Source organism: Diabrotica undecimpunctata, chromosome 8, assembly GCF_040954645.1.
Source record: "Diabrotica undecimpunctata isolate CICGRU chromosome 8, icDiaUnde3, whole genome shotgun sequence".
Lineage (NCBI taxonomy): Eukaryota > Metazoa > Arthropoda > Insecta > Coleoptera > Chrysomelidae > Diabrotica > Diabrotica undecimpunctata.
The window spans coordinates 112,981,497-113,003,410 of NC_092810.1; the positions used below are offsets into that span (position 1 = coordinate 112,981,497).

Consider the following 21,914-nt stretch of genomic DNA (forward strand, 5'->3'; position numbering starts at 1 on the left):
ATCCTTTTTCAGTATGTTACATTATAAGAAATAAACATGTTCGATAAAAAACTGTTTTTTACTCCTCCTGAAAAATTTATAATTTGGCACTTACTACGTTATGGAAATGCACGCTTCATATATAGAAATTTTTTTATTTCCTAGGTTTGTGGGTCTGTTGAAGCACTTTAAACTTTATTTTATAAACACTACATTATATAATTAAATTTTATGTTTACACTTTTTAAAAGTGAATTAAAAGTTGGTACCTATCTGACATTGACAGATGACATCTGGCAGGTATCTTAAAATAGGAGTGGGTCAAGGTCGTATCTTAAATATCTGTCATAGTGCATTTAAAAACAAATCAATTGATTAAATTATAATAGATACTGGAAAGATCTTTGGTGTCAGTTTTATTATTGATAGAATTTGGATTTTTTTTATGTGAATCATCTCCAATATGCATCTTTTAATGTGATTTTGTTCTTTTTCTAAAATCTGTACATTTTCAAAATCAAAAGAATGGCGATTTTCTAGAGAATGTTTGGCTAGGGCTGTTGTCTTTAATGCGTTGGTCTGTACACTATGTTTGTGTGCAACAATTCTTCTATGTAGGTATTGATGTGTTTGCCCAATATATGTTGAATTACAGTCTTTACAATTTATTTTATAAATAACATTTGATTGATGGTCTTTATTAACAATGGGTTTAAATTTTGAAAAATAGTTTTACCCATTGTTATTGTATTACCAAATTTAAATCCATTGTTATTAAAGACCTTCAATCAATTTTTATTTATAAAATAAATTGAAAAGACTGTAATTCAACATATACTGTTAAGTTTAATATTCATTCTTGTAATAGCATTAATCTTAGCTCTAGGTTTAATTGTACTAACCGCGGAAATCTTTCGGAACATACGTATATATATATATATATATATATATATTGTTGTGATTTGCTTATAATTGTAAATCTACTTATATAGTCTGAAAAGTAATAAGTTTATCTTTATCAAACAAATCAAAATCAAAAAATATCTCAGGGCTGAAAATAATTATTATATATAATTTTTTTATTAAAACGTGGCTTCAAAGTATCTTCTGCTAGTTCCATTTAAGAAAGATAAACAAAAAGAAAAAAAAAATACTAGACAATCAATTCTGATATTATAACAATTGTCCTTTATTTTAAAATATATCAAATTAATTGAAAATTCCGTTAACTACACATATTTCTAAATCAACTATCTCTTAATATAAAAATTTTAATTATTAATTTAATTAATATAAGAATTATTGGTTCCTTTGCTTGGATTTTACCACAATCTCCAAACTCCAAGATAAACAAACTGCTTCCTCTCAGACACAACGAAAATATATCTGTGTGTACTTACACAGTAATGCCTCTATTTCTACTGGCATTCGTCTCTGCTTACCACAATGGCTGCTTAATTTTCCACACAAAACACTAAACACTACTTCTTATAAATTCTCAATTACAATATCTTTTCTACAATATCAGAAAACCACTAAAAATTAATATTTTTTAGGAGCATCTCCAAAATTCGCATTCCAGTTTGACAGTTATTTTGACAGTTCTCTTGACAGTTCCCTGTCATCCAACGCATCATCGGATTCTTAGTTCATAATTTTTTTTTTGTTTTTCCAAAAATTACTTGACGTTAAAATACTTTCTTTCAAAGGACCTTGAATTCTTTTTTAACTTTTATAAAGGAGAAAACTCAATAACCAATAATCCTTACTTATTACTTTCTAATCTATTATAACTGCAAATTTCAAATAGTTGTGTACTAAATCTAACTGCTTATGTCCAAACCGTATTGTCTTTTTTATTGGAGAAAACTGTCCAAATCACTTATTCACTTATTCGGAAACCACTCATGTACAACTAAACTATTTCTATATACAGGGTGTTCTCGAATTTTTTAATGGTCTTTCTAATTTTAATTTTATCTACAAATTTTGGGGATCTTATTAATTCCCCGCCTGGTGAAAAGATGAAAATTTTCCGCATATGCAACAAATTTTCTCGCGTCAACACTTAATTTCAAACTAATGAGATTACCCAAATTCCTTAAATCAAAAATTTTATTTCTACTTAAAAAAAAAACCTTTTCGTTTTCTATTCATGATATTTGTATACATCGTGAATATTGAAAATTCCTCTGATTCTTTCAGAATCCATATGTCTCAGGACATAACTATTTACACCGTTTTCATTATTTACGATATATGGACCCTCAAACACCGGCATTAGCTTAGCACAAACATTGTTGGTGATGTTGGATACTCTCAGAGCTCTCACCAGCACCTTTTCGCCAACCTGAAAAGTGACAGGCCTTCTTTTTCTGTTGCGGTCCTGTCTTTGGACGTATTTCTCATTACTTCTTTGCAGTCTTCTCCGCACCAATTCCAAAACTTGTTGATATTCTCGGATGTTTGTATCTTCCCACGGCCTCTCTGGCATTATTCCTTTCATAACATATTCCGGGGTTTCTTTTGTCACCGTGCTCGGGATCGTATTTAAATATTTTTCTATTTCTGTTATTTTTCTGTTCCATCGATTATGTTGTCCATCTGTAGCAATACGAAGAAATTTTGTTACCTCTTGGATAAATCTTTCCGACGGATTGCTCTGAGGGTGACGAATGCTGACAAAATTTGTCTCTATTCCTCTTTCCCTCAGCTGTCCTTTTAAACGATCGTTTCCAAAATACGTCGCGTTGTCCAATACAATCCTCCTTGGCGTTCCTACGGAATCTATGAAATCGTCAATTTTTCTCAATATTTCGACTCCTTTTGTCGTGCGACAACTATACAATTTCACATATTTTGAAAATACATCTACCATTACCAGGATGTGTTTATTTCGTTGATTTGTTATGATTAAATCACTCTACATATCGATTGCTACGATGTCCAATTTATTTCGGGATACGATGTTTTTGGCGACATTTTCATTTTTGTAATTCTTACTTTTATATCTTTGACATTTACTGCACTTTTGGGTCATCTTCTTAGCTATACAATAATCTTGTCGACAAATATAATTTTCACGGAAAACTAACCATACTTTCCGGGCTCCAATATGTCCGTTATTTACATGTAGGTTTTCCATCAGTTTCTCGGCCAGTGTTGGTGTCACCAAATATAATTCTTTTCCTTCAATTCTTTTAAAGAAAATATCGTCTTTTCTTTCTGCTCTTCTTTTATCCTTTTCCTCCAAACCTTCTTGATTCCTTCTTATTTCATTAAGCGAGAAAATACCGTCTTCTTGTGCCAATCGGTTTAAACCTACATGCAATTCAATCGTATCCTTTTTTCCTGTTTCTTCATCCCGGGTTAAAGCATCGGCTATGATATTGTCCTTTCCTCTGATGTACTTGAATTCAAAATCGTACTCTTGTTTACATATATTTACCGCGTATTCGGTGTCCTCGTTTGCATACACTTCTTCTTCAAATACAATTGTTTCTAACTTATCATCTCGCTTTTCGTTTATGCTCCCTGGATTCCATACATCCCATGTATGACTGTCTTCTTTTAACTTTCTTTCCTTTTCTTCCTTTCTCTTTTCTTTTTCTTCTTCTAAACTTCTTTCTTTTGAGGAAATCCATTCTTTAATTTCTTCTATCCTTTCCTTTTCTGGGCTCGTCTCATATGAGGAATGCCACTCTTTAAATTCTTCTATCTTTTCCTTTTCTTCTTCTTCTGGACTCGTCTCTTTTGAGGAATGCCAGGCATTAACTTCTTTTATACTTCTCTGCTTGCATCTTCTCATGTTTCTTTGTCCTTGTTTCGTTGCCAAATTCATTTCTACTATTCTTTTTTCATCCGCTTCATCTATATTCCTTGTTTCATTGTCCTTGTCCTTATCCAATTTTTCTTCCAATTCTATCAGTTCATTCTCGATTTTCATGGTTTTATTATTAAAATCCAACACTATATGCTTTTCCGATAATTCGTCTACTCCTACTATCATATCATGCGACATATTTGGCATTATCACACATTGTAGTGAAAAAAATTTCTTTCCCAATCGTATCCTAATTCGTATCCCTTCATTTATCGTTGCTAACGTTCGTTTATTCGCGCCCACTAAATTTACCCTAGGTATTTTATAAATTAAATTTGTCAAATTAACTTCTTCTATCAACTTTCTATTTACCAGCGAAATTTCAGAACCCGAATCTATCAAAATTTTTATGGGTGTCTCATTTATAAATCCGTTTATATATTTTAAATTTGATCCATTTTCTTTGTCCTTATGTACTGCGAGTTTTATAAATTCCTTTGGGTGACAAAAAATTCCAGTGTTTTTCTTTGTTTTTAGTGAGCGCCTTCGCGAAAATCCTCCTGTTGTCTTTCTGTACTTCTTCTGTCCTCGCATTGTCTCTCTTCCCCGTATTCTTCTATTTGTGTGTTATTTACCTCTCTTCTCACTCCTCCTGGCCTTTCGGATTCGTATCTGTTGTCCCTATATCCTTGTTCATTTGTCCTCCTGTAATTGTTATTTTCTTTATAGTCTGTGTATGTATTTCTATTGTGGTTTTCTCTGTATCTGTCTCGGTTTCCTTGCTGGTTCCTGGATTCGTATCTCTCTCTCCTGTTTTCTCTATTTTCGTATTCTCTTCTCGGAATAAATTCTCTTTTAGGTCGGTCTTGACGATAATTTTGTCTCCTATCTCTGTTTTCCTGCATTTCTTGTGGTCTTCTAGTTTTTCTGTCTCGTAAATGTGATTCTCTTATTTGTAAAAATTGACAGAGACTATCAATGTCTTTGTAATTTTGCAAAGTAATGTGGTCTTCTAATGTTTCCTCAAACTGTCTGGCAATCAATTCTACCAATTGTTCCGATGAATAATTGTACTCTAAATGTTTGGCGTTGTTGTAGATTTGTAAAGCATATACTTTTTCTGATACTCCCAACTTTTCGTTATATTTCCCGTTCTGCAGTTCTTTGTTGATCTCCAATTGCTGTATTTTTCCCCAGAAATAGTTCAAAAATCTTTTCTCAAAGTTTTCCCAATTGGTAAATTCCTCTTCTTTACTGTCAAACCATAAACTCGCCTCATCTTTAAGATGGTTCCTTATCGTTTCTTTGGCTGTTTCGAAGTTACCGATGTACCGCACTTTCTTCTTTAAATTATTTATGAAAATTACTGGGTGTAATTTTTTTACGTCCCCGTCAAACCTTATTTTCACATCATCTGTACTATGGATAAGCATTTCCCTTCTTTCTCCAAAATTTTGTTGCGTCTTGATTTCCGCAATTTGTCTTTCGTTCTTCATCATTGTCAAACATCCTTTTATTTCCTTTTCATATTTTTCTATGCGTTCCTCCATTTTTTTGTTGTTCTCCTCTATGGCTTGTTTTGTTTGCTGTTGATTTTTATTTATTGTTTGTTTTGTTTCTTCCATTGTTTGTTTCATTTGTTGTTGTGATTCCTCTATTTTCTTTGAGGTTTCTTGTTGATTTCTATCCATTTTTTGTGATTGTATTTGCATCAGTTGTAATATTTTCTCTAATCCTGATAATTCCTGACTCTCTCTCTCCATAATTGTTGTTTCGAAAATGTCTTCTTGTTCTAAATGTTCTTCTTGTTCTAAATGTTCTTCTTGTTTTTTGTTTTCTTTACTTTTGCTTCTCGTTGCAGCCATTTGTTTATCTCTTGAAATATTGTCCCCGCCAAATGCCAACTTTAAATTTCCTCGATTTGTTGCAAATACGGCAAATCCTCCGTTCACCCAAATATAAATATTTGTCAAAAATTTTCAAATGTTATCAAACGTCAATCAAAAAAAAATTAAAAATAAATTGTTAGAAAATATAAATTAAGATAAAATTTTAAATGTCATAAAAAAATGTACCAAATTATTATTCACTTGACCAAAAAAAACTATAACTACCTGTTGTTTTTATTTTTCAAATTGTATCTCTTTCCAAATGTAACCAGTAATACTTTTTTATCAGCCCTCACGTTCTGGGCGCCAATTGTTGTGATTTGCTTATAATTGTAAATCTACTTATATAGTCTGAAAAGTAATAAGTTTATCTTTATCAAACAAATCAAAATCAAAAAATATCTCAGGGCTGAAAATAATTATTATATATAATTTTTTTATTAAAACGTGGCTTCAAAGTATCTTCTGCTAGTTCCATTTAAGAAAGATAAACAAAAAGAAAAAAAAAATACTAGACAATCAATTCTGATATTATAACAATTGTCCTTTATTTTAAAATATATCAAATTAATTGAAAATTCCGTTGAGGATAAATCTTACACCATACACTATAAATAGAATAATAAAAAAAATATAATCAATCATCCATCAAATCACACATCACTTAATAATCAATAAGGTTTAACTACACATATTTCTAAATCAACTATCTCTTAATATAAAAATTTTAATTATTAATTTAATTAATATAAGAATTATTGGTTCCTTTGCTTGGATTTTACCACAATCTCCAAACTCCAAGATAAACAAACTGCTTCCTCTCAGACACAACGAAAATATATCTGTGTGTACTTACACAGTAATGCCTCTATTTCTACTGGCATTCGTCTCTGCTTACCACAATGGCTGCTTAATTTTCCACACAAAACACTAAACACTACTTCTTATAAATTCTCAATTACAATATCTTTTCTACAATATCAGAAAACCACTAAAAATTAATATTTTTTAGGAGCATCTCCAAAATTCGCATTCCAGTTTGACAGTTATTTTGACAGTTCTCTTGACAGTTCCCTGTCATCCAACGCATCATCGGATTCTTAGTTCATAATTTTTTTTTTGTTTTTCCAAAAATTACTTGACGTTAAAATACTTTCTTTCAAAGGACCTTGAATTCTTTTTTAACTTTTATAAAGGAGAAAACTCAATAACCAATAATCCTTACTTATTACTTTCTAATCTATTATAACTGCAAATTTCAAATAGTTGTGTACTAAATCTAACTGCTTATGTCCAAACCGTATTGTCTTTTTTATTGGAGAAAACTGTCCAAATCACTTATTCACTTATTCGGAAACCACTCATGTACAACTAAACTATTTCTATATACAGGGTGTTCTCGAATTTTTTAATGGTCTTTCTAATTTTAATTTTATCTACAAATTTTGGGGATCTTATTAATATATATATATATATATATACAAAACTCAAATATTTGGGTGTGCAGCGGAAGATAGGACAAAGAAGTACTCTTTTTAGTTAACCAAGCTTTCGCAAATCTTTATTTGCATCATCTGGGTGCTACAATAAACAAAATTAGTAGAAAATACAGAAAAGAATTATTTTGCATCTTACACTAATTGAGGTTGTAACGAATTCACAACCAATTCTTTTGTTTCTGATAAGAATGTTTATAACCTAAATTTTATATTATGACATGTTCTGTAATTATTTTAACATAATTTTATTTGAGTGTTCTTGTATATGTGTTTTAAAGTGTTTTAAATATGTATTTGTTAAAGAACGCTTTTTTAAAAAACAATTTTGGATAGTTTTCGCCATCATTTGTAGGGATCAAATGAGTTGCACATTTCATTTAATAAACATCACGACAACTAACCTCAATTAGTGTAAGATGCAAAATAATTCTTTTCTGTATTTTCTACTAATTTTGTTTATTGTAGCACCCTGATGATGCAAATAAAGATTTGCGAAAGCTTGGTTAACTAAAAAGAGTACTTCTTTGTCCTATCTTCCGCTGCACACCCAAATATTTGAGTTTTGTATTCTATTTGATCAGCGTTGATGACAAGCGTTTATCGCTTTTTCAGTATATATATATATATATATATATATATATATATATATATATATATATATACATTTATTTATGTATATATATATACATATATATGTTCGGATAAATTTCCACGGTCAGAGAAATGAAATTACTGAGTTCTCGGGAAGAACCGCGTTGAGAATTTAAAGCTCGACGTTTCGGCACTCATTTTGGAGCCATTTTCAAGAAGGATACGATTCCGTTCGATTTCGGGGTCTCAATCTGCCTACTCCCTTCACTCGTGACGTACCAGTATCTGGTTCTGTATAAATACAAGAACCGTAAAACGACACTGTGGTCTCAATCTAGAAACCGGTCTACCCTGCAATCACAGGGTAAGACCGGTTGTCACTCGACACTGAGGAGTAGGCAGATTGAGACCTCAGTGCCGTTTGACGGTTCTTGTATTTATACAGAACCAGATACTGGTACGTCACGAGTGAGGGAAATTGAGACCCCGAACTCGAACAGAACCGTATCCTTCTTGAAAATGGCTCCAAAATTTGTGCCGAAATGCCGAGCTTATATATATATATATATATATATATATATATATATATATATATATATATATATATATATATATATATATATATATATATATATTAGAATATATATATATTAGAATTATTATTAAACTCAACACTCTTCCTGATTGAACTGCGTCGATTATCACCAAGCCGAGCTTTCGACCTCCGCTTTGATGCCATTTTCAGGGATTTCGAGGTCTCAGTCTCCCAAAACACTACTACACTGATCACCAATCAATGTATTACTGGGAATAGCGGACAATAAGAAAAAAGCTAAATTGTCTCAATAAGAGATGACGGCATCTGGTTATCTTCGACATGGATGCTTCTCATAAAGAAAATATCCTCTCGAATATCCAATGAAAATCCAGCCGTCAGAAATATTCGCGCCAATCCCTATGTCAACCCATTTCACTATCAGAAAAGGACTCAAACAAGGATGCTGCGTGTCTCCTACTTTGTTTAAGATCTACTCGGAGCAAGCGATGAACACGAGGAAAAGAAAATGCAGAAACGTGGGAATTCCTGTAAACGACGCAATATTGTACACATTGAGTTTTGCAGACGACCAGATAGTGATGGCCCAAATCTATGAAGACCTCAAATATATGACCTGTAAACTTATTGAAGAATACAAACTATGGGGACTAGAAGTAAATATCAAGAAAATACATCCTGTGTATTGGGGAATTCAACAAAATATAATCTTGGAAGAAATACAGCGAAAATTAAATTACTGTCAAAAGTACAAATATTTAGGCATGTAAATAACCAACGATGGCAATTTAGACGAAGAAATTAAACATATAAATAACCAGGGAAGACAAGTCATTAGAAAATTAAACAGTGTACTGTGTGACAAAACAATCTCCAAAGAAAACAAACACAAAATCTATAACAACATTATAAAAAACATTGTTACCTATGGAAGTAAGGTATGGCTACTGAAAGGAAAACACTTAAAAGCATTAGAAGCAACAGAAATGGACTTCTGAAGAAGAACGGCTGAAAAATAAAGATTAGACAGTTAGAAACAAAAGAATACGAAAATTATGGATATTAAGCACAATATAACAGAGAAAATCAGAATAAATCAACTAAGATGGTATGGACACGTCCAAAGAAGAGATGAACACAGAATACCAAAGAAAGTATTGAACTGGACACCATATGGAAGAAGAAAGCAAGGTAGATCGAGATTAAGTTGGAGAGAAGGAATCGATAAAGACTTAAGGGAGAGGGGAGTTGAAGAAAACCTTTGGAACAACCGAGATAAATGGAGACTAGAAATCAGAAGACGGCGTAGAACATTATAAACTGATTGAATGATTGATTGACAATTAAAAATTATTATAGTTAAAAAAAAACATGAAAATTTGATACCTTATAAAGAGAATCAAACCAAAAAGAAAAACAATCTAAGTATTGACAAAGCACCTGTACAGCCATTTGAAAATAACCGTTGTTCTTTCAAATGAAATAAACAAACAATTGATGAAAAACTATTTGACCTATTGTATCCATCTTTCGCAAATGTAGTAACTACATAAAAACTCACATTATGAAATATGCTTTAAATGTTTTTAGTGTTTATTTTAATAATTATAAACAATTGCTTATAAACAGAAACATGCTTGGGTTTAATTTGCAATAACTTTTTTCTTTATAAACATTTTTTAATTTAGAAAATCTCATTTAAAAGAGAAAGTGTTTTAAAGACAGTCGTCTGTTGAACGTTTCTATCTAAATAGAATGCGTAGTTTTTCCACAATATTGAAATATATAAAAAAGACGGGTGTGGCAGTCCAGTGGGAGTGAAAGTTATATAAGAGTCAATCTGCACAATCATTACATACGTAATGCTACAGGTAAGAGAGAGCAGAAAGAGAAAAAGAATTAGTTATATAGGTATATGGTGCATCGTTTGCTGTATATAAACATTTAACCTATAATAGGAGTATAGTAAATGACGGATTGTATCAATATTTTAATGAAAATATATATTTTTATTTTTATATATGTATAAAAGGAGTTGAATGCAAAAAAAAATTACACATTAATATAAAAATTACAATACAATAAATACACTGCAACATAATTCAATATAATAATACAATATAAATTAAAATGTAATATTCATAAGTATTTAAAACTGCCAATATACATTTATAACTTACTTTACGAAGATAAAAATAAAAAACCAACAACTCAGATTATGTTGTAAATTTTCATTTTATTTTAAAATTTATGTTTTTGCGTATATTACATATATTTAATAAGATTAACGTGAGGTTTTTAAATATTTCAAAAATAAAAAAGGAAATTCATAATTGGGATTCGAACTCACAACCACCAGTGTATGAACCAAACACGTAAAGGATTTGCCAATTAGACATGACAATAACGGATTTTAAAATTGACAGTTCTCGAGAGAGGAAGAGAGAGAAAATATATTTTCTGTCTCTCTCTTACTCATTATCTTACATATGTAATGGTTTCACAGATTCACTCTCATGCAAATTTCCAACTCCGACCGTGCGTTTAGAAGTATAACTTTAAAAAGTCGCGTTTTCTTTTTTGCTTAAACGTCATGACGCAGTAAAACTTTCGATAGCCACGAGATAATACGGCCTTTCTATTGACTTTCCTCAGATGTTCCAGATAAAAAATAGCACCCAGTAATTTTTCACAGAAAGTGTTTTCAAGACAGTCGTCTTTTAAACGTTTCTATCTAAATAGAATGCGTAGTTTTTCCACAATATTGAAATGAATAAAAAAAGTCGCATTTTTTTTGCTTAAACGTCATGACGCAGGAAAACTTTCGATAGCCACGAGATAATACGGCCTTTCTATTGACTTTCCTCAGATATTCCAGATAAATAATAGCGTCCAGTAATTTTTCGATTTTTTAAGTGATTTTTCGGCTTTGTTTGATGGGATAATAAACTAAAGTACATTCGTTTACCAAATTCCCATCAGTAAACATGAGCACGTGTTGATATTCGCCGTCTCATTTGTCAAGAGGCTATTAAATATAATTTATTACCCTAAGCCAGACAGATTCTCATGTTACAGATTCCAACTTGCCAGCATTTTAAATTCAAATTGTATCGTGTTGATTTTTAAGTTAATATATTGTGTTATATTTATGTTATAGTTATTGTTAAGTTATTTACTGGTCATGTTATTTTTTAGAGTTTAGTTTAATTGTGATATAATTATTAAATTTCAAGAAATTCTTACACTAACAGTTTCAAAAGTAAATATTTTTAAAAATCATATGATACATAGGTCGTACATTAGTACGACCCTGTTTGGCTTACTCGTGGTTCTATTGACGATTGGAAATTTGTAAAATGAATACGGTTTATAAACAACTTATAAATTGAATTAATTTAATTATTTATTTCTATGAATAAAAAAATAAAAAAAAATAGTGTTAATTGTTGATGTAGATAAGTGACTTAATTGATTTATATAGTTGTACAATAAATATTGTATTATTGTTTATTTTGTTTATTTAATATTTAGCTATATCCCTAACTTATGCCTCGCAGTTAAATATATATATATATATATATATATATATATATATATATATATATATATATGTATATGTATATGTATATGTATATGTATATGTATATGTATATGTATATGTATATGTATATGTATATGTATATGTATATGTATATGTATATGTATATGTATATGTATATGTATATGTATATGTATATGTATATGTATATGTATATGTATATGTATATGTATATGTATATATAATCCATGTCCATTTATTCTTTGCTCCTGTATACTTATTGTCTTATCCTATTTATTATATTATTACCATGTTTGGTAATAAAATTTGACAATGTTTTAAATATATATTAAATCATTCAAAACAATATCGCACTTACTATTACTATGTACTGAAAATAGACTTATAACTTGCATCAGCCGTTTCACTTCTGAATTTAAATTTGTTAAAAATTGGTAACGATTGGTGAATGTATGAATTTACTTTGCCATACTAAAATTAGTATATATACTAATCAACGCAATTATATTTTATCACAAGTTTTCGTTCTTTCATCTGATCTGTTCATAGCACCAGATATTTTCAAAATGATTGCTAAAGTAAGTATGTTTAATTACAGATAATTATAAATAATTATTTCTTTTTTTTTACTATAAACTGATAACGCGATGATTGGACGTAGATACCTTTGGATAAAATATTACTGCGTTATTTTCAGGCTTAAATAATTTGTCTTCATGCGTTTTAACTTTTTCGTCACTGAGGTATTATTCAACTTATATATCTATTTTTCTCACATCTCTCTAATATTTTAATATCTATTTTGACCCAGAACAATTTTCTTGCCATAAAGTATGATAAAATGAATTTATGATATTTGGTAAGGGCAAATTGTCGTTTACATTAGTTTTTAAAGTTATTCTTTATTTCTCTTTATTAAAGATTCTCTTCATAAAGCTTTCCTTTATAAAATTTACGGAGATTGAAATCCAATATGGCATTTGGTACTTTGTTCACAGATGTTCTAAATAATGAATTGTTGCTCGCGTTTAACCATTTTCTTAAATTTCAAATCCAAGAAATTATCCTTATTTCTGCATGATGCTTCACCTTTATTTTTACTCCTGGCATTGCATCTGTATATTATCTGTATATCCACTATATTATTTATCTGTATATCCACTTACAGCTATATGTATATATATATATATATATATATATATATATATATATATATATATATATATATATATAATTATCATCATTTCTTTTCCCTTTATTTTTATGTGGAGACCGCTTTAAAATTACATTATTTATCCATATCATTGACTGATACCAATATTAATCCTCTTCACAGACATATCTTACCTAGATCTTCCTCTTTTATTTTGTTCAAGAACTTTAAAGTAAACAATCAGTTTACTTTCTTATCTGCGTCTGCAGCTTCCGATAAGCAAGCAAGCAATTTAATTAAACCCAGCTTGTCAGACATGTTCACCCTTAAGAATTACGTTCGTGTGTTACAATTCATTGGAGCGAGGTATATTAACTCGAGTTAAAAACAGGAGTCATTCCACCGCGCTCCAATGCTCCAGACCATTCCTTTAATAAGCCAAATGCTCTTTGTGTGAGAGTTCTGGGTAATAGAACTTCAACATGGTTCCCTAACCGTTTCAAATTTAGGACAGCGTTAATCGCTTTATTCCTGTTATCTTTATGTGACATCCACGAATCTACAATTGCTAACTTGGGCCTCAAGTCTCCGCTTTGGACTAGGTAGGCTCAGTTTGGAGACTTGGTGCTCAAGGGGTTGGGCCCTACTTGTCCGGATTTTTTAAGGTTTTTGTTAATATTTTTTTGTGGCTTTCTTCGGTTTTTGTTAGTAGTTTTTTAAATTTTTTTTGTAGCCGAAGCCGTTTTTTTCGTTTTTTGTAGTTTTTTTGTATGATATGCTGAAACATAAATTTATAATTATTGTATGTATTTAAAATTAATCAATTTACCTGGGTCTACACTGTATTTGCGCTTGTCTACGATTTTATAGAGCTACGAACTATCTGCTTTTGTGTGTTGTTGTTATTGTTTTTGTTTTATTTTCACTCTTGGAATTTTTGTTTTCTCTTTGGTATTTTGTTTATTTTCTCTCTGGTTTTATTAAATTTTATTCCACTATCTGTTATTTAGCTCTTTTGTGCTTTCATCGGTGGAAAGCGTCGTGTCCCATGGTCTCTCGCATTATGTGACTTAAATGGTTATCTAATTTTGCGAACTTTGTCCTTGCTTTATCTTTTATAACTGCAGTGACTCCAATTTTCTGTAGTTCTCTAAATGAGAATCTTTCAGCAACGTATCTCGGTACGTTGGTTGCTTCTCTTAGGCTGCTGCTGTGTGGGGCTTGTATTTTCTTTTTTGTTGTATTTCATATGTGTCCCCATTCGAGAGAGGCATATGTTAGTATAGGAAGAATTATACTATTTATTAATTTTATTTTTGTTTTCATTCGCAGTTTGCTTTTTCTTCCTGCTAGTCCTCTTATTAACGCTTTTGCTATGTTAGCTTTTTTTATTGTGGCGTCTACGTGTAAATTAAATGTTAAGCCTTTATCGATGATTACTTCTAAATATTTTGCTTCGCTTTTCCACTCGAAGGGGTTGTTTTGCACTGTCACTTGCTCCTTTGGTTGTTGGTGCCTCTTTTTGAAGAGTACTGCCTGCGTTTATTTGGAGTTAAATGTAATTTTATATTTTAAAATCCACTCTTCCGCAATGTCTATGTTTCTGTGTTGGCCGCTATCGCTGTATCATCGGTATATAGATCTAATAAAGTTCCTGGTGTTCTAAGTACGTCGGCTGTATATATTGTGTATAGCAGAGGTGATAGGACCGCTCCCTGTAGTACTCCAGTCTCCGGGTTCCCGAGTTCGGACAGGACTTGTCCTATACGAACTCTGAAACTACGGTTGCTTAAATACGAAGAGATTAGTCTTGTCATTGCCCTGTTGTAACCATATTTTCTCATTTTATAAATTAGGTCTTCATGCCAAACTCTTTCGAAAGCTTTGCTTACGTCTGGGAAGGCAGCCCCTGTATATTGTTTATCGTTAAATCCAGCTGCTATATACTCTGCTAATCTGAGTACTGAGCTCGCTGGAGTGCTCTGATCTGAAAACGAATTGTGCTTCTGGTATTATGTCTAGTCTGTCTGTTTCGGCTTGGAGTCTGCTGAGTATGACTCTCTACAATCTTACTGATTGCAGATAGTAAACTTATTGGCCTTTAATTTTGCGGAAATCCTTTACTTTCTTTGGTATCATAATGACATGGGCCTCTTTCCATCGGTTTGGGAATTTCTTAAGTCTTAGCATCGCATTTATTATGTTCGTTAGATATACTATGGCTCTCGCCGGTAACTCTTGTAAAACCCTGTTCGGTATTTGGTCTGGTCCAGGTGTAGCTTCTGGTGATTTTTCTAATATTCTTATATATGTTAACCGGGTGTTGCAATTCCTGTAGATTTTCGATTTACAAGATATACAAGATATATACGCCATTTCCCGTTTAACCAATGTTACTTTACTTTTCATAACTTTTCTTGTATTTCTTTGTGTACTTTGGCATATCTTGTTCTGTCTACAGGTTTATTGATCCATCTATTTTCCATTAACTTGATTATTTCGTCGGTAATCCAGTCTTTTTCTCTTTTTGACATTTTTTATTCAGTTCATTTTTACTTTTTTGTTATAGAGTGTCTTTTAAATTCTTCTATTGTACGTTTGCATCCTGACATTTTCTGTTATCAGTTATAGCTGGCAGTAGTTCTGGATTTATTCTTTTTTTAACGTTTAATTTTGTTTCCCTCTTTCTCAATATGGAGAGATCAATGTTGTATCTACGTTGTATCACACATACTAATTAATGAACATACATCAGAAGAGTTCGAAAATAAAAGAGGAGTGTGACATGGGTATGTATTGTCACCACTACTATTCAATGCATACTTTAAAGAAATTATGAAAAGAGCTGTTGAGGGAGAAACAGCAGAAATAAAGGTCAATAAAACACCAATTAATAATATTAGATATGCGGACGATACTATCATAATAGCAGACAACCTCCAAGACATCTAAAAGCTTGTGAACAAGATAGTTGAGTATGAAGAAGAATATGGATTATCAATAAACATCAAGAAAACAAAATTTATGAGGATATCAAAAACCCAAAATAATGATGAAAGTCTGACTTCTTCTTCAAGTGCCATCTCCGCGGTGGAGGTCGGCAATCATCATAGCTATTCGGACTTTTGAGACGGCTGCTCTGAAAAGTTCATTTGATGTACATCAGTACCACTCTCTCAGGTTGCGCAGCCAGGACATTCTACGCCTCCCTATGCTTCTCTTTCCTTGGATCTCTCCCTGCATAATCAGTTGGAGCAAGGTGTTTTTCTCTGCACGTGTAATATGTCCGAGATATTCCAATTTTAAAATTGAAAGCCTGACAATTAACTTTAAAACTTTAGAACAAGTTTAAGACTACAATTATTTTGGCACAATAATTAATCACACAAACGATTACGCCAAAGAAATCAAAGTTCGAATGGAGAAAGCACAAACAAACTTACAAACAAAAAAATAAAATGAGAAAAGTACTTTCCTTTACTACCGATAAAGAATAATTAGTACAGTTTGTTAGATGATCGCTATTGTTTTATCTGTTTAATCTTTAATTTTAATTCCACCAACAACAGACTGTGGTCAGATGGAACATCGGCACCAGAAAACGTTTTTACAGATTTTACTGCATTACTCTAATGCTCACTGATTATTACGTAGTCAATTTGGTTTCTTACGATACATACAGTCGTGATATATGCGATCTTCTCATCTCTCTTATTATATTATGTGTTAATTCTACTACTCATTTCGATACCAAAGTTCTCCAATCGGAAGATTCTTCGCACCCCTGTTGTATTTAAGGGGTGCCTGTTCTCAGGGCCATCATTTAGTTCCTCAGCCATAATAATAATCCTAGGAAAAATAGTGTAGTAGTCATTCTCTTGGTTTTCTACACTACTGTGTACACGCTGTTTAGGTCGTTACCGTTCTAGACTATATGACTTCCGCTCAATACAAATACGGTAAAACCAGCTACTGATTTCCAGGTTTGATTGTATAAAAGTCTTAAAACCAGGCGGCTGTTACCTGCGCCCTCCAGACCGTTGTGAGGACTTTCTTCTCCACAACGAATGCCATTGTGATTCATCCATGACCCTGGACAAGGGACTCTTAGCAGATTCTAGTTTGTCCGGGCCAGAAAACACCTGGAATTTGAGGACGGCAGGAATTAATCCACTTCCACTGATAGAGTTATCTTACAAGCTACCGATTTTTGTCTTTACCTTAAATCCTAATTTAGCGCTTTTGGACACCAACATGTCAATATAAAATACTTTTCAATGTAGCAATTGTGGTTTATTCCAATCCAACATTTTTTTTAAGTTTTATGCATATCTAAACAATTTGTAGTTCAATACTTCGTTTTTATTTCTTGCTGTTATAACAAGTATTTCATTTATACCGTTTATAGTTTTTGGTAATGATGACAGTACTAGTAGCTCTTACTCACGGAGGACTTATCGGTGAAATTGGATTAGATAGTGGTCTTGGACTAAAGGGAGGAATCTCAAGCATCGGCATACAAGGCATTGCTTTAGCTGGAAAGGAGGCTGTAGTTGATTTGATTGTAAGTATAATAGTTTTTTTTATTTAATAAAACTCCAACAGAAATCTTATGATTATTGCTATATGATCATTAACTATGATCAATAAGCAAGTTAGTTCTCTATACAACATAGTACAAAAACTTATCTAAGGTTACATTCAGCAATATTCCTTAGGTTCGTTCTCTTAAGTCTTCTTATCTGGTTGGCGTTGTCTAGGAGTTTGATGGCCTCGACATTCACGTAGTTAGAGAGCCTTTGTTTATGACTATCGGCAAACTTACTTATTGTCTGGATAACCGTATCCATCTGGAGGTCTCGATGAAGGTCACAGTTTCTGAAGTATTATGGAGCGTTAACGATGTTTTTTAATAATTTATTCTGATATCGTTGTATAATTTGGATATTACTTTCTTTTGTACAGCCCCATAGCTGTATCCCATATGTCCATATCGGTTTAAGGACTTGCTTATACAATAACAATTTGTTATAAGTAGACAGAGCGGATTTTTTTCACCTCAACCAGTACATCTTTCTGAACTTAATTTCTAATTCCTCTTTTTTTTTTCTTAATATGTGCTTTCCAACGTAGCTTGGAATCTAATGTTATACCAAAATATTTTATCGTATTTGCATAAGGTTTCTATTTATACTGGGATATGTTGTTCTCTTTTGTTAGTACAATCGACATAAACAGATTCTGTTTCATTCAATTTGCTACGCCATCGCCTGGTCCAGATGTTAATTTGTTCAACAGAGTTTTGTAGCATGGTTGCTGCATCCTTGTGGTTTTGTGCGACTGGTAGAATGCATGTGTCGTCTGTAAATGTCGAAATTGTGTTGGGTTCTACTGATAAATATCGCTGGTATAGAGCAGGTATAGCACTGGCCCCAGGACACTTCCTTGTGGAACTCCAGATTTAACTTCTCTTAATTCTGAATATGCTTCCTCGTATTTAACTCGAAAGTATCTGTCGGATATATATGATTCTAGTAGTTCAGAATATTGTTTTGGTAAGTGAATCTCATTTTATGATATAATCCGTCATGCTACACTTTGTCAAAAGCCTGCGCTATATCGAGGAAAATTGCGAAACAGACTTTTCCTTCTTCTAGAGCTTTTTCTAGTATATCTGTTATTCTATGCACCTGATCTATCGTTGAGTGGCTTGCTCTAAACCCAAACTGATGATTATTAATTAGATTTTTTCCCTCTATAGTCGGTTTTAGTCTCTTCAAGAGTAATTTTTCGTATAATTTAGACATGACAGGTAACAGTGAAATAGGCATATATGAAGAAGCTTCTTGTGGAGGTTTTCCTGGTTTTAGTGTGATTATAATTTCTGCCACCTTCCATATCTTTGGTACGTCCTCAGCCTAAAGGAAGCGTTTATAAGATGTGTTAATTTTATTATAGCTTTCCTTGGAAGTTGCTTTAACACTTCCCTAGTAATTAGATCAAATCCAGGAGCTTTCTTTGAATTTATATTTTCATTTATTGAAAAAAATACTTCTTTTGAAGTTACAGGGCTAATATCCATTTCATCTTGATCAGGGAGCTCCCAGTTAATTATTTCTTGTTTCTCATTTGGTTGAAAAATATTTTCTATGTGGTCAGCAAACCTGTTGGCCTTTTATATATTCCATCTTGCCCAGCTACCATTGGTATTTCTAATTGGTGGATTCTGTAACATTGGCCTTTTTAATCGTTTAGTAGCCTTCCACAATGAGTAATCAGTAGCGCTATCATTTGATAGTTTACTTAGGTAGATGCTAACGGATTCGTTTTTAATTTTTTGAATTTTTTTTTTAAATTTCTGTGTGGCAATATTTAATCTAACTTTATCAACTGATGTGTAACTATAATAGTGACATAGTTTTTAACGACTTACAAATTATTACAAATAAACTTACTCCTAATTACATTGGTCCTAAATACTACTTAAGGTTTTATATTTTCAGGATAAACTTTTATTTTTAGTTTATTTAGCATAGCTTTTTTTTGCTTTAGTTACTGAAACTTTTTAACAATGACTAAAACATTATTTCTGTCGCGTATCTCCCAGCTTCAGCTAGTTTGTTCTTGTAAAATTTGAAGTCACTCGCCTTTGCCAATTCTTCGAATTAAGTATTTAGTTGTTATTTATATACACTTTATTTTAGGCTCCTCCAAAATATCAATATAAATACGCAGTAGAGGATCCCCACACTGGAGATCTCAAAGAACAACAAGAATCCAGAATCGATGACCTCACTAAAAGCGAATATGCTGTTGCGGAGAAAGATAGAAAAATTCAGGTATCTAGAATTATTGGTAAAAGCATTCCTTTAGTCTCCAAATCTATATCGCTAGGAAAATATTAAGAATGTGCCATGTGTTTTACATATAAGATTTGTTTTAATAGTTGTACTGATGTTTGTTATATATACATATTTTTTTAAGTTATACACTGTTCTTTTTGCTATAAAATAAATGTATCGTATGCAAAAGTTGTTTTTTACGATTACTTCCTATAAAAAATAAATAAATCTTGAAAATAATATACAAAAAAAGGCAATTACCGTAAGCAAAGACTATTAAATCTTTGATATAGGTAAACACACTTCTCCAAGAAATTAACGCGCCACTTCAATAAATCAATTTTATTTGTAAACAGGCAAAAAATAAAACTTCACCGGATTTACTCTACATTTTATTAGTAATTATAACAATTTGTCTAATCATCAGAACACTTTGAACTACAGGAGAAAAAAAAAAAAATAAATAAAAAGGAAAATTCTAAAAAACTAATAATAACAAAAAAGTAAATTAAAATATGAAAAAAGTCTTAATAACGAGTTTTTCCACCTCTACTACGTATAACAGCCCTACATCGTTGGCCCATACTTAAAATTAATTGCCGTATTTCATTTTGGTCTAGTTCTCTCCAAATCTGGAAAAGCCTCTCTCCCACTTCCTGTAAGTTGTTTGGATCGGTGTCGCTCTTAATCGCCTACCAAGGATATCCCAGAGATTTTCAATCGGATTTAAATCCGGATATGTGCTGGCCATTCCATAGTGTTAATTTCTACCTTTTCTAGATAATTTCTGACGATCTGTGCAGCGTGAGGTCTGGCATTATCTTGCATTAGTAAGAAATTTTCACCGATATAAGGAGCGAAGGGTACTACATGTTGCTCCAGGATCTCCAATATGTACGTTTCAGCTGTAACAGTTTCATTTTGTATGACCACTAGGTCTGTACGTGCGGTTAAAGAAATACAACCCCACACCATAACGGATCCTCCACCAAAAAATGTGGCGTGTGAGAAGTTACACTGAGCATATTGTTCGATGGATCGTCGCAACACACGAACACGTCTGTCGTTATTGTACAAACAAAATCGGGATTCATCAGTAAATAGCACTCGTTCCCAGTCAGCCTCTAACCAATTAACGTGTTCTCTGGCAAAATGTAGTCTCCCCCTTCGATGCTCTGCAGTTAATAGAGGACCTCGGACGGCAATCCTAGGTGTTAAGTTGTATTCCCTAAGTCGCTGGCAAACAGTTTCAGTACTAATTTGAATAGCATGCACGTCTCGAAGCTGAATTTGTAGACTTCGATGTGTTACAAAACGTTGTCGAAGAGCAGAAATTCTTAAAAATCGATCTTGAATAGGGGTAGTTACCCGGTTTCGTCCTTGCCCTGGTCTGCGTGTATGATCCCCTGTTTCGAGGAATCTTTCTAACACTCGTGAGACGGATGTGTGGGACATATTAAACCGACAACAAATTCTTCGGTAACTACAACCTTCTTCGGACAGTATCACTGCTTGGGCACATTCATCTCGGGTTAAATTACGTGATTGACCCTCCATAATAAACACAATTAACAATAATCAACAATTAAACAGTAGCCGAATAAAATTCGTGAACACTTGGAAATTAGTATATTTATAGAATAAGTACATTTTTTGCTTCTTTTTGTTTTGTTGCAAAAAAACTATAGTGATAAAATACAGTCAATAAATATAGAGTGTACGAATATAACATTACAATGGAAATTTTTATTAACGCTAATAAAATATTTTAATATTTCAAAGTGGTGCGTTAATTTCTTGGAGAAGTGTAGTCCAGTCGTCACAAATTTGACCTCTAAAAATCATACAAACAAGCTGAATTTCGCTGAGAATGTCAATTTTGGGGCCCCAAACAAATACAAAAAAGGTTTGCCACTTCTACCCCTTAAAACCCTCCTCATATGGGAAAAAACTGAAAACGTCGATTTACCAAAAATCTGTATATCGCAGAAAAAAATGTTTTAAACAAGAAATGTAGCTC

The 21,914-nt window shown here is 32.0% G+C and overlaps 1 protein-coding gene across 1 annotated transcript; it reads left to right on the forward strand.

Moving 5' to 3' along the window:
* Positions 1 to 12,293: 12,293 nt before the first annotated feature.
* Positions 12,294 to 20,073, forward strand: LOC140447858 (uncharacterized). The gene is made up of 3 exons (XM_072540768.1): positions 12,294 to 12,477; positions 17,461 to 17,616; positions 19,757 to 20,073. The coding sequence occupies exons 1-3, from the start codon at positions 12,352 to 12,354 to the stop codon at positions 19,955 to 19,957; spliced, it is 483 nt and encodes a 160-aa protein (XP_072396869.1). The 5' UTR covers positions 12,294 to 12,351; the 3' UTR covers positions 19,958 to 20,073.
* The last annotated feature ends 1,841 nt before the right edge of the window (positions 20,074 to 21,914 follow it).

What these genes read in the sequence shown, in the direction of transcription:
- LOC140447858 (XM_072540768.1), top strand. Translation starts at nt 12,352, where the DNA reads ATGAATTTACTTTGCCATACTAAAATTAGTATATATACTAATCAACGC. An exon ending in TTTTCAAAATGATTGCTAAA is followed by an intron (nt 12,478 to 17,460) that starts GTAAGTATGTTT and finishes TACCGTTTATAG; the next exon opens with TTTTTGGTAATGATGACAGT. An exon ending in AGGCTGTAGTTGATTTGATT is followed by an intron (nt 17,617 to 19,756) that starts GTAAGTATAATA and finishes ACTTTATTTTAG; the next exon opens with GCTCCTCCAAAATATCAATA.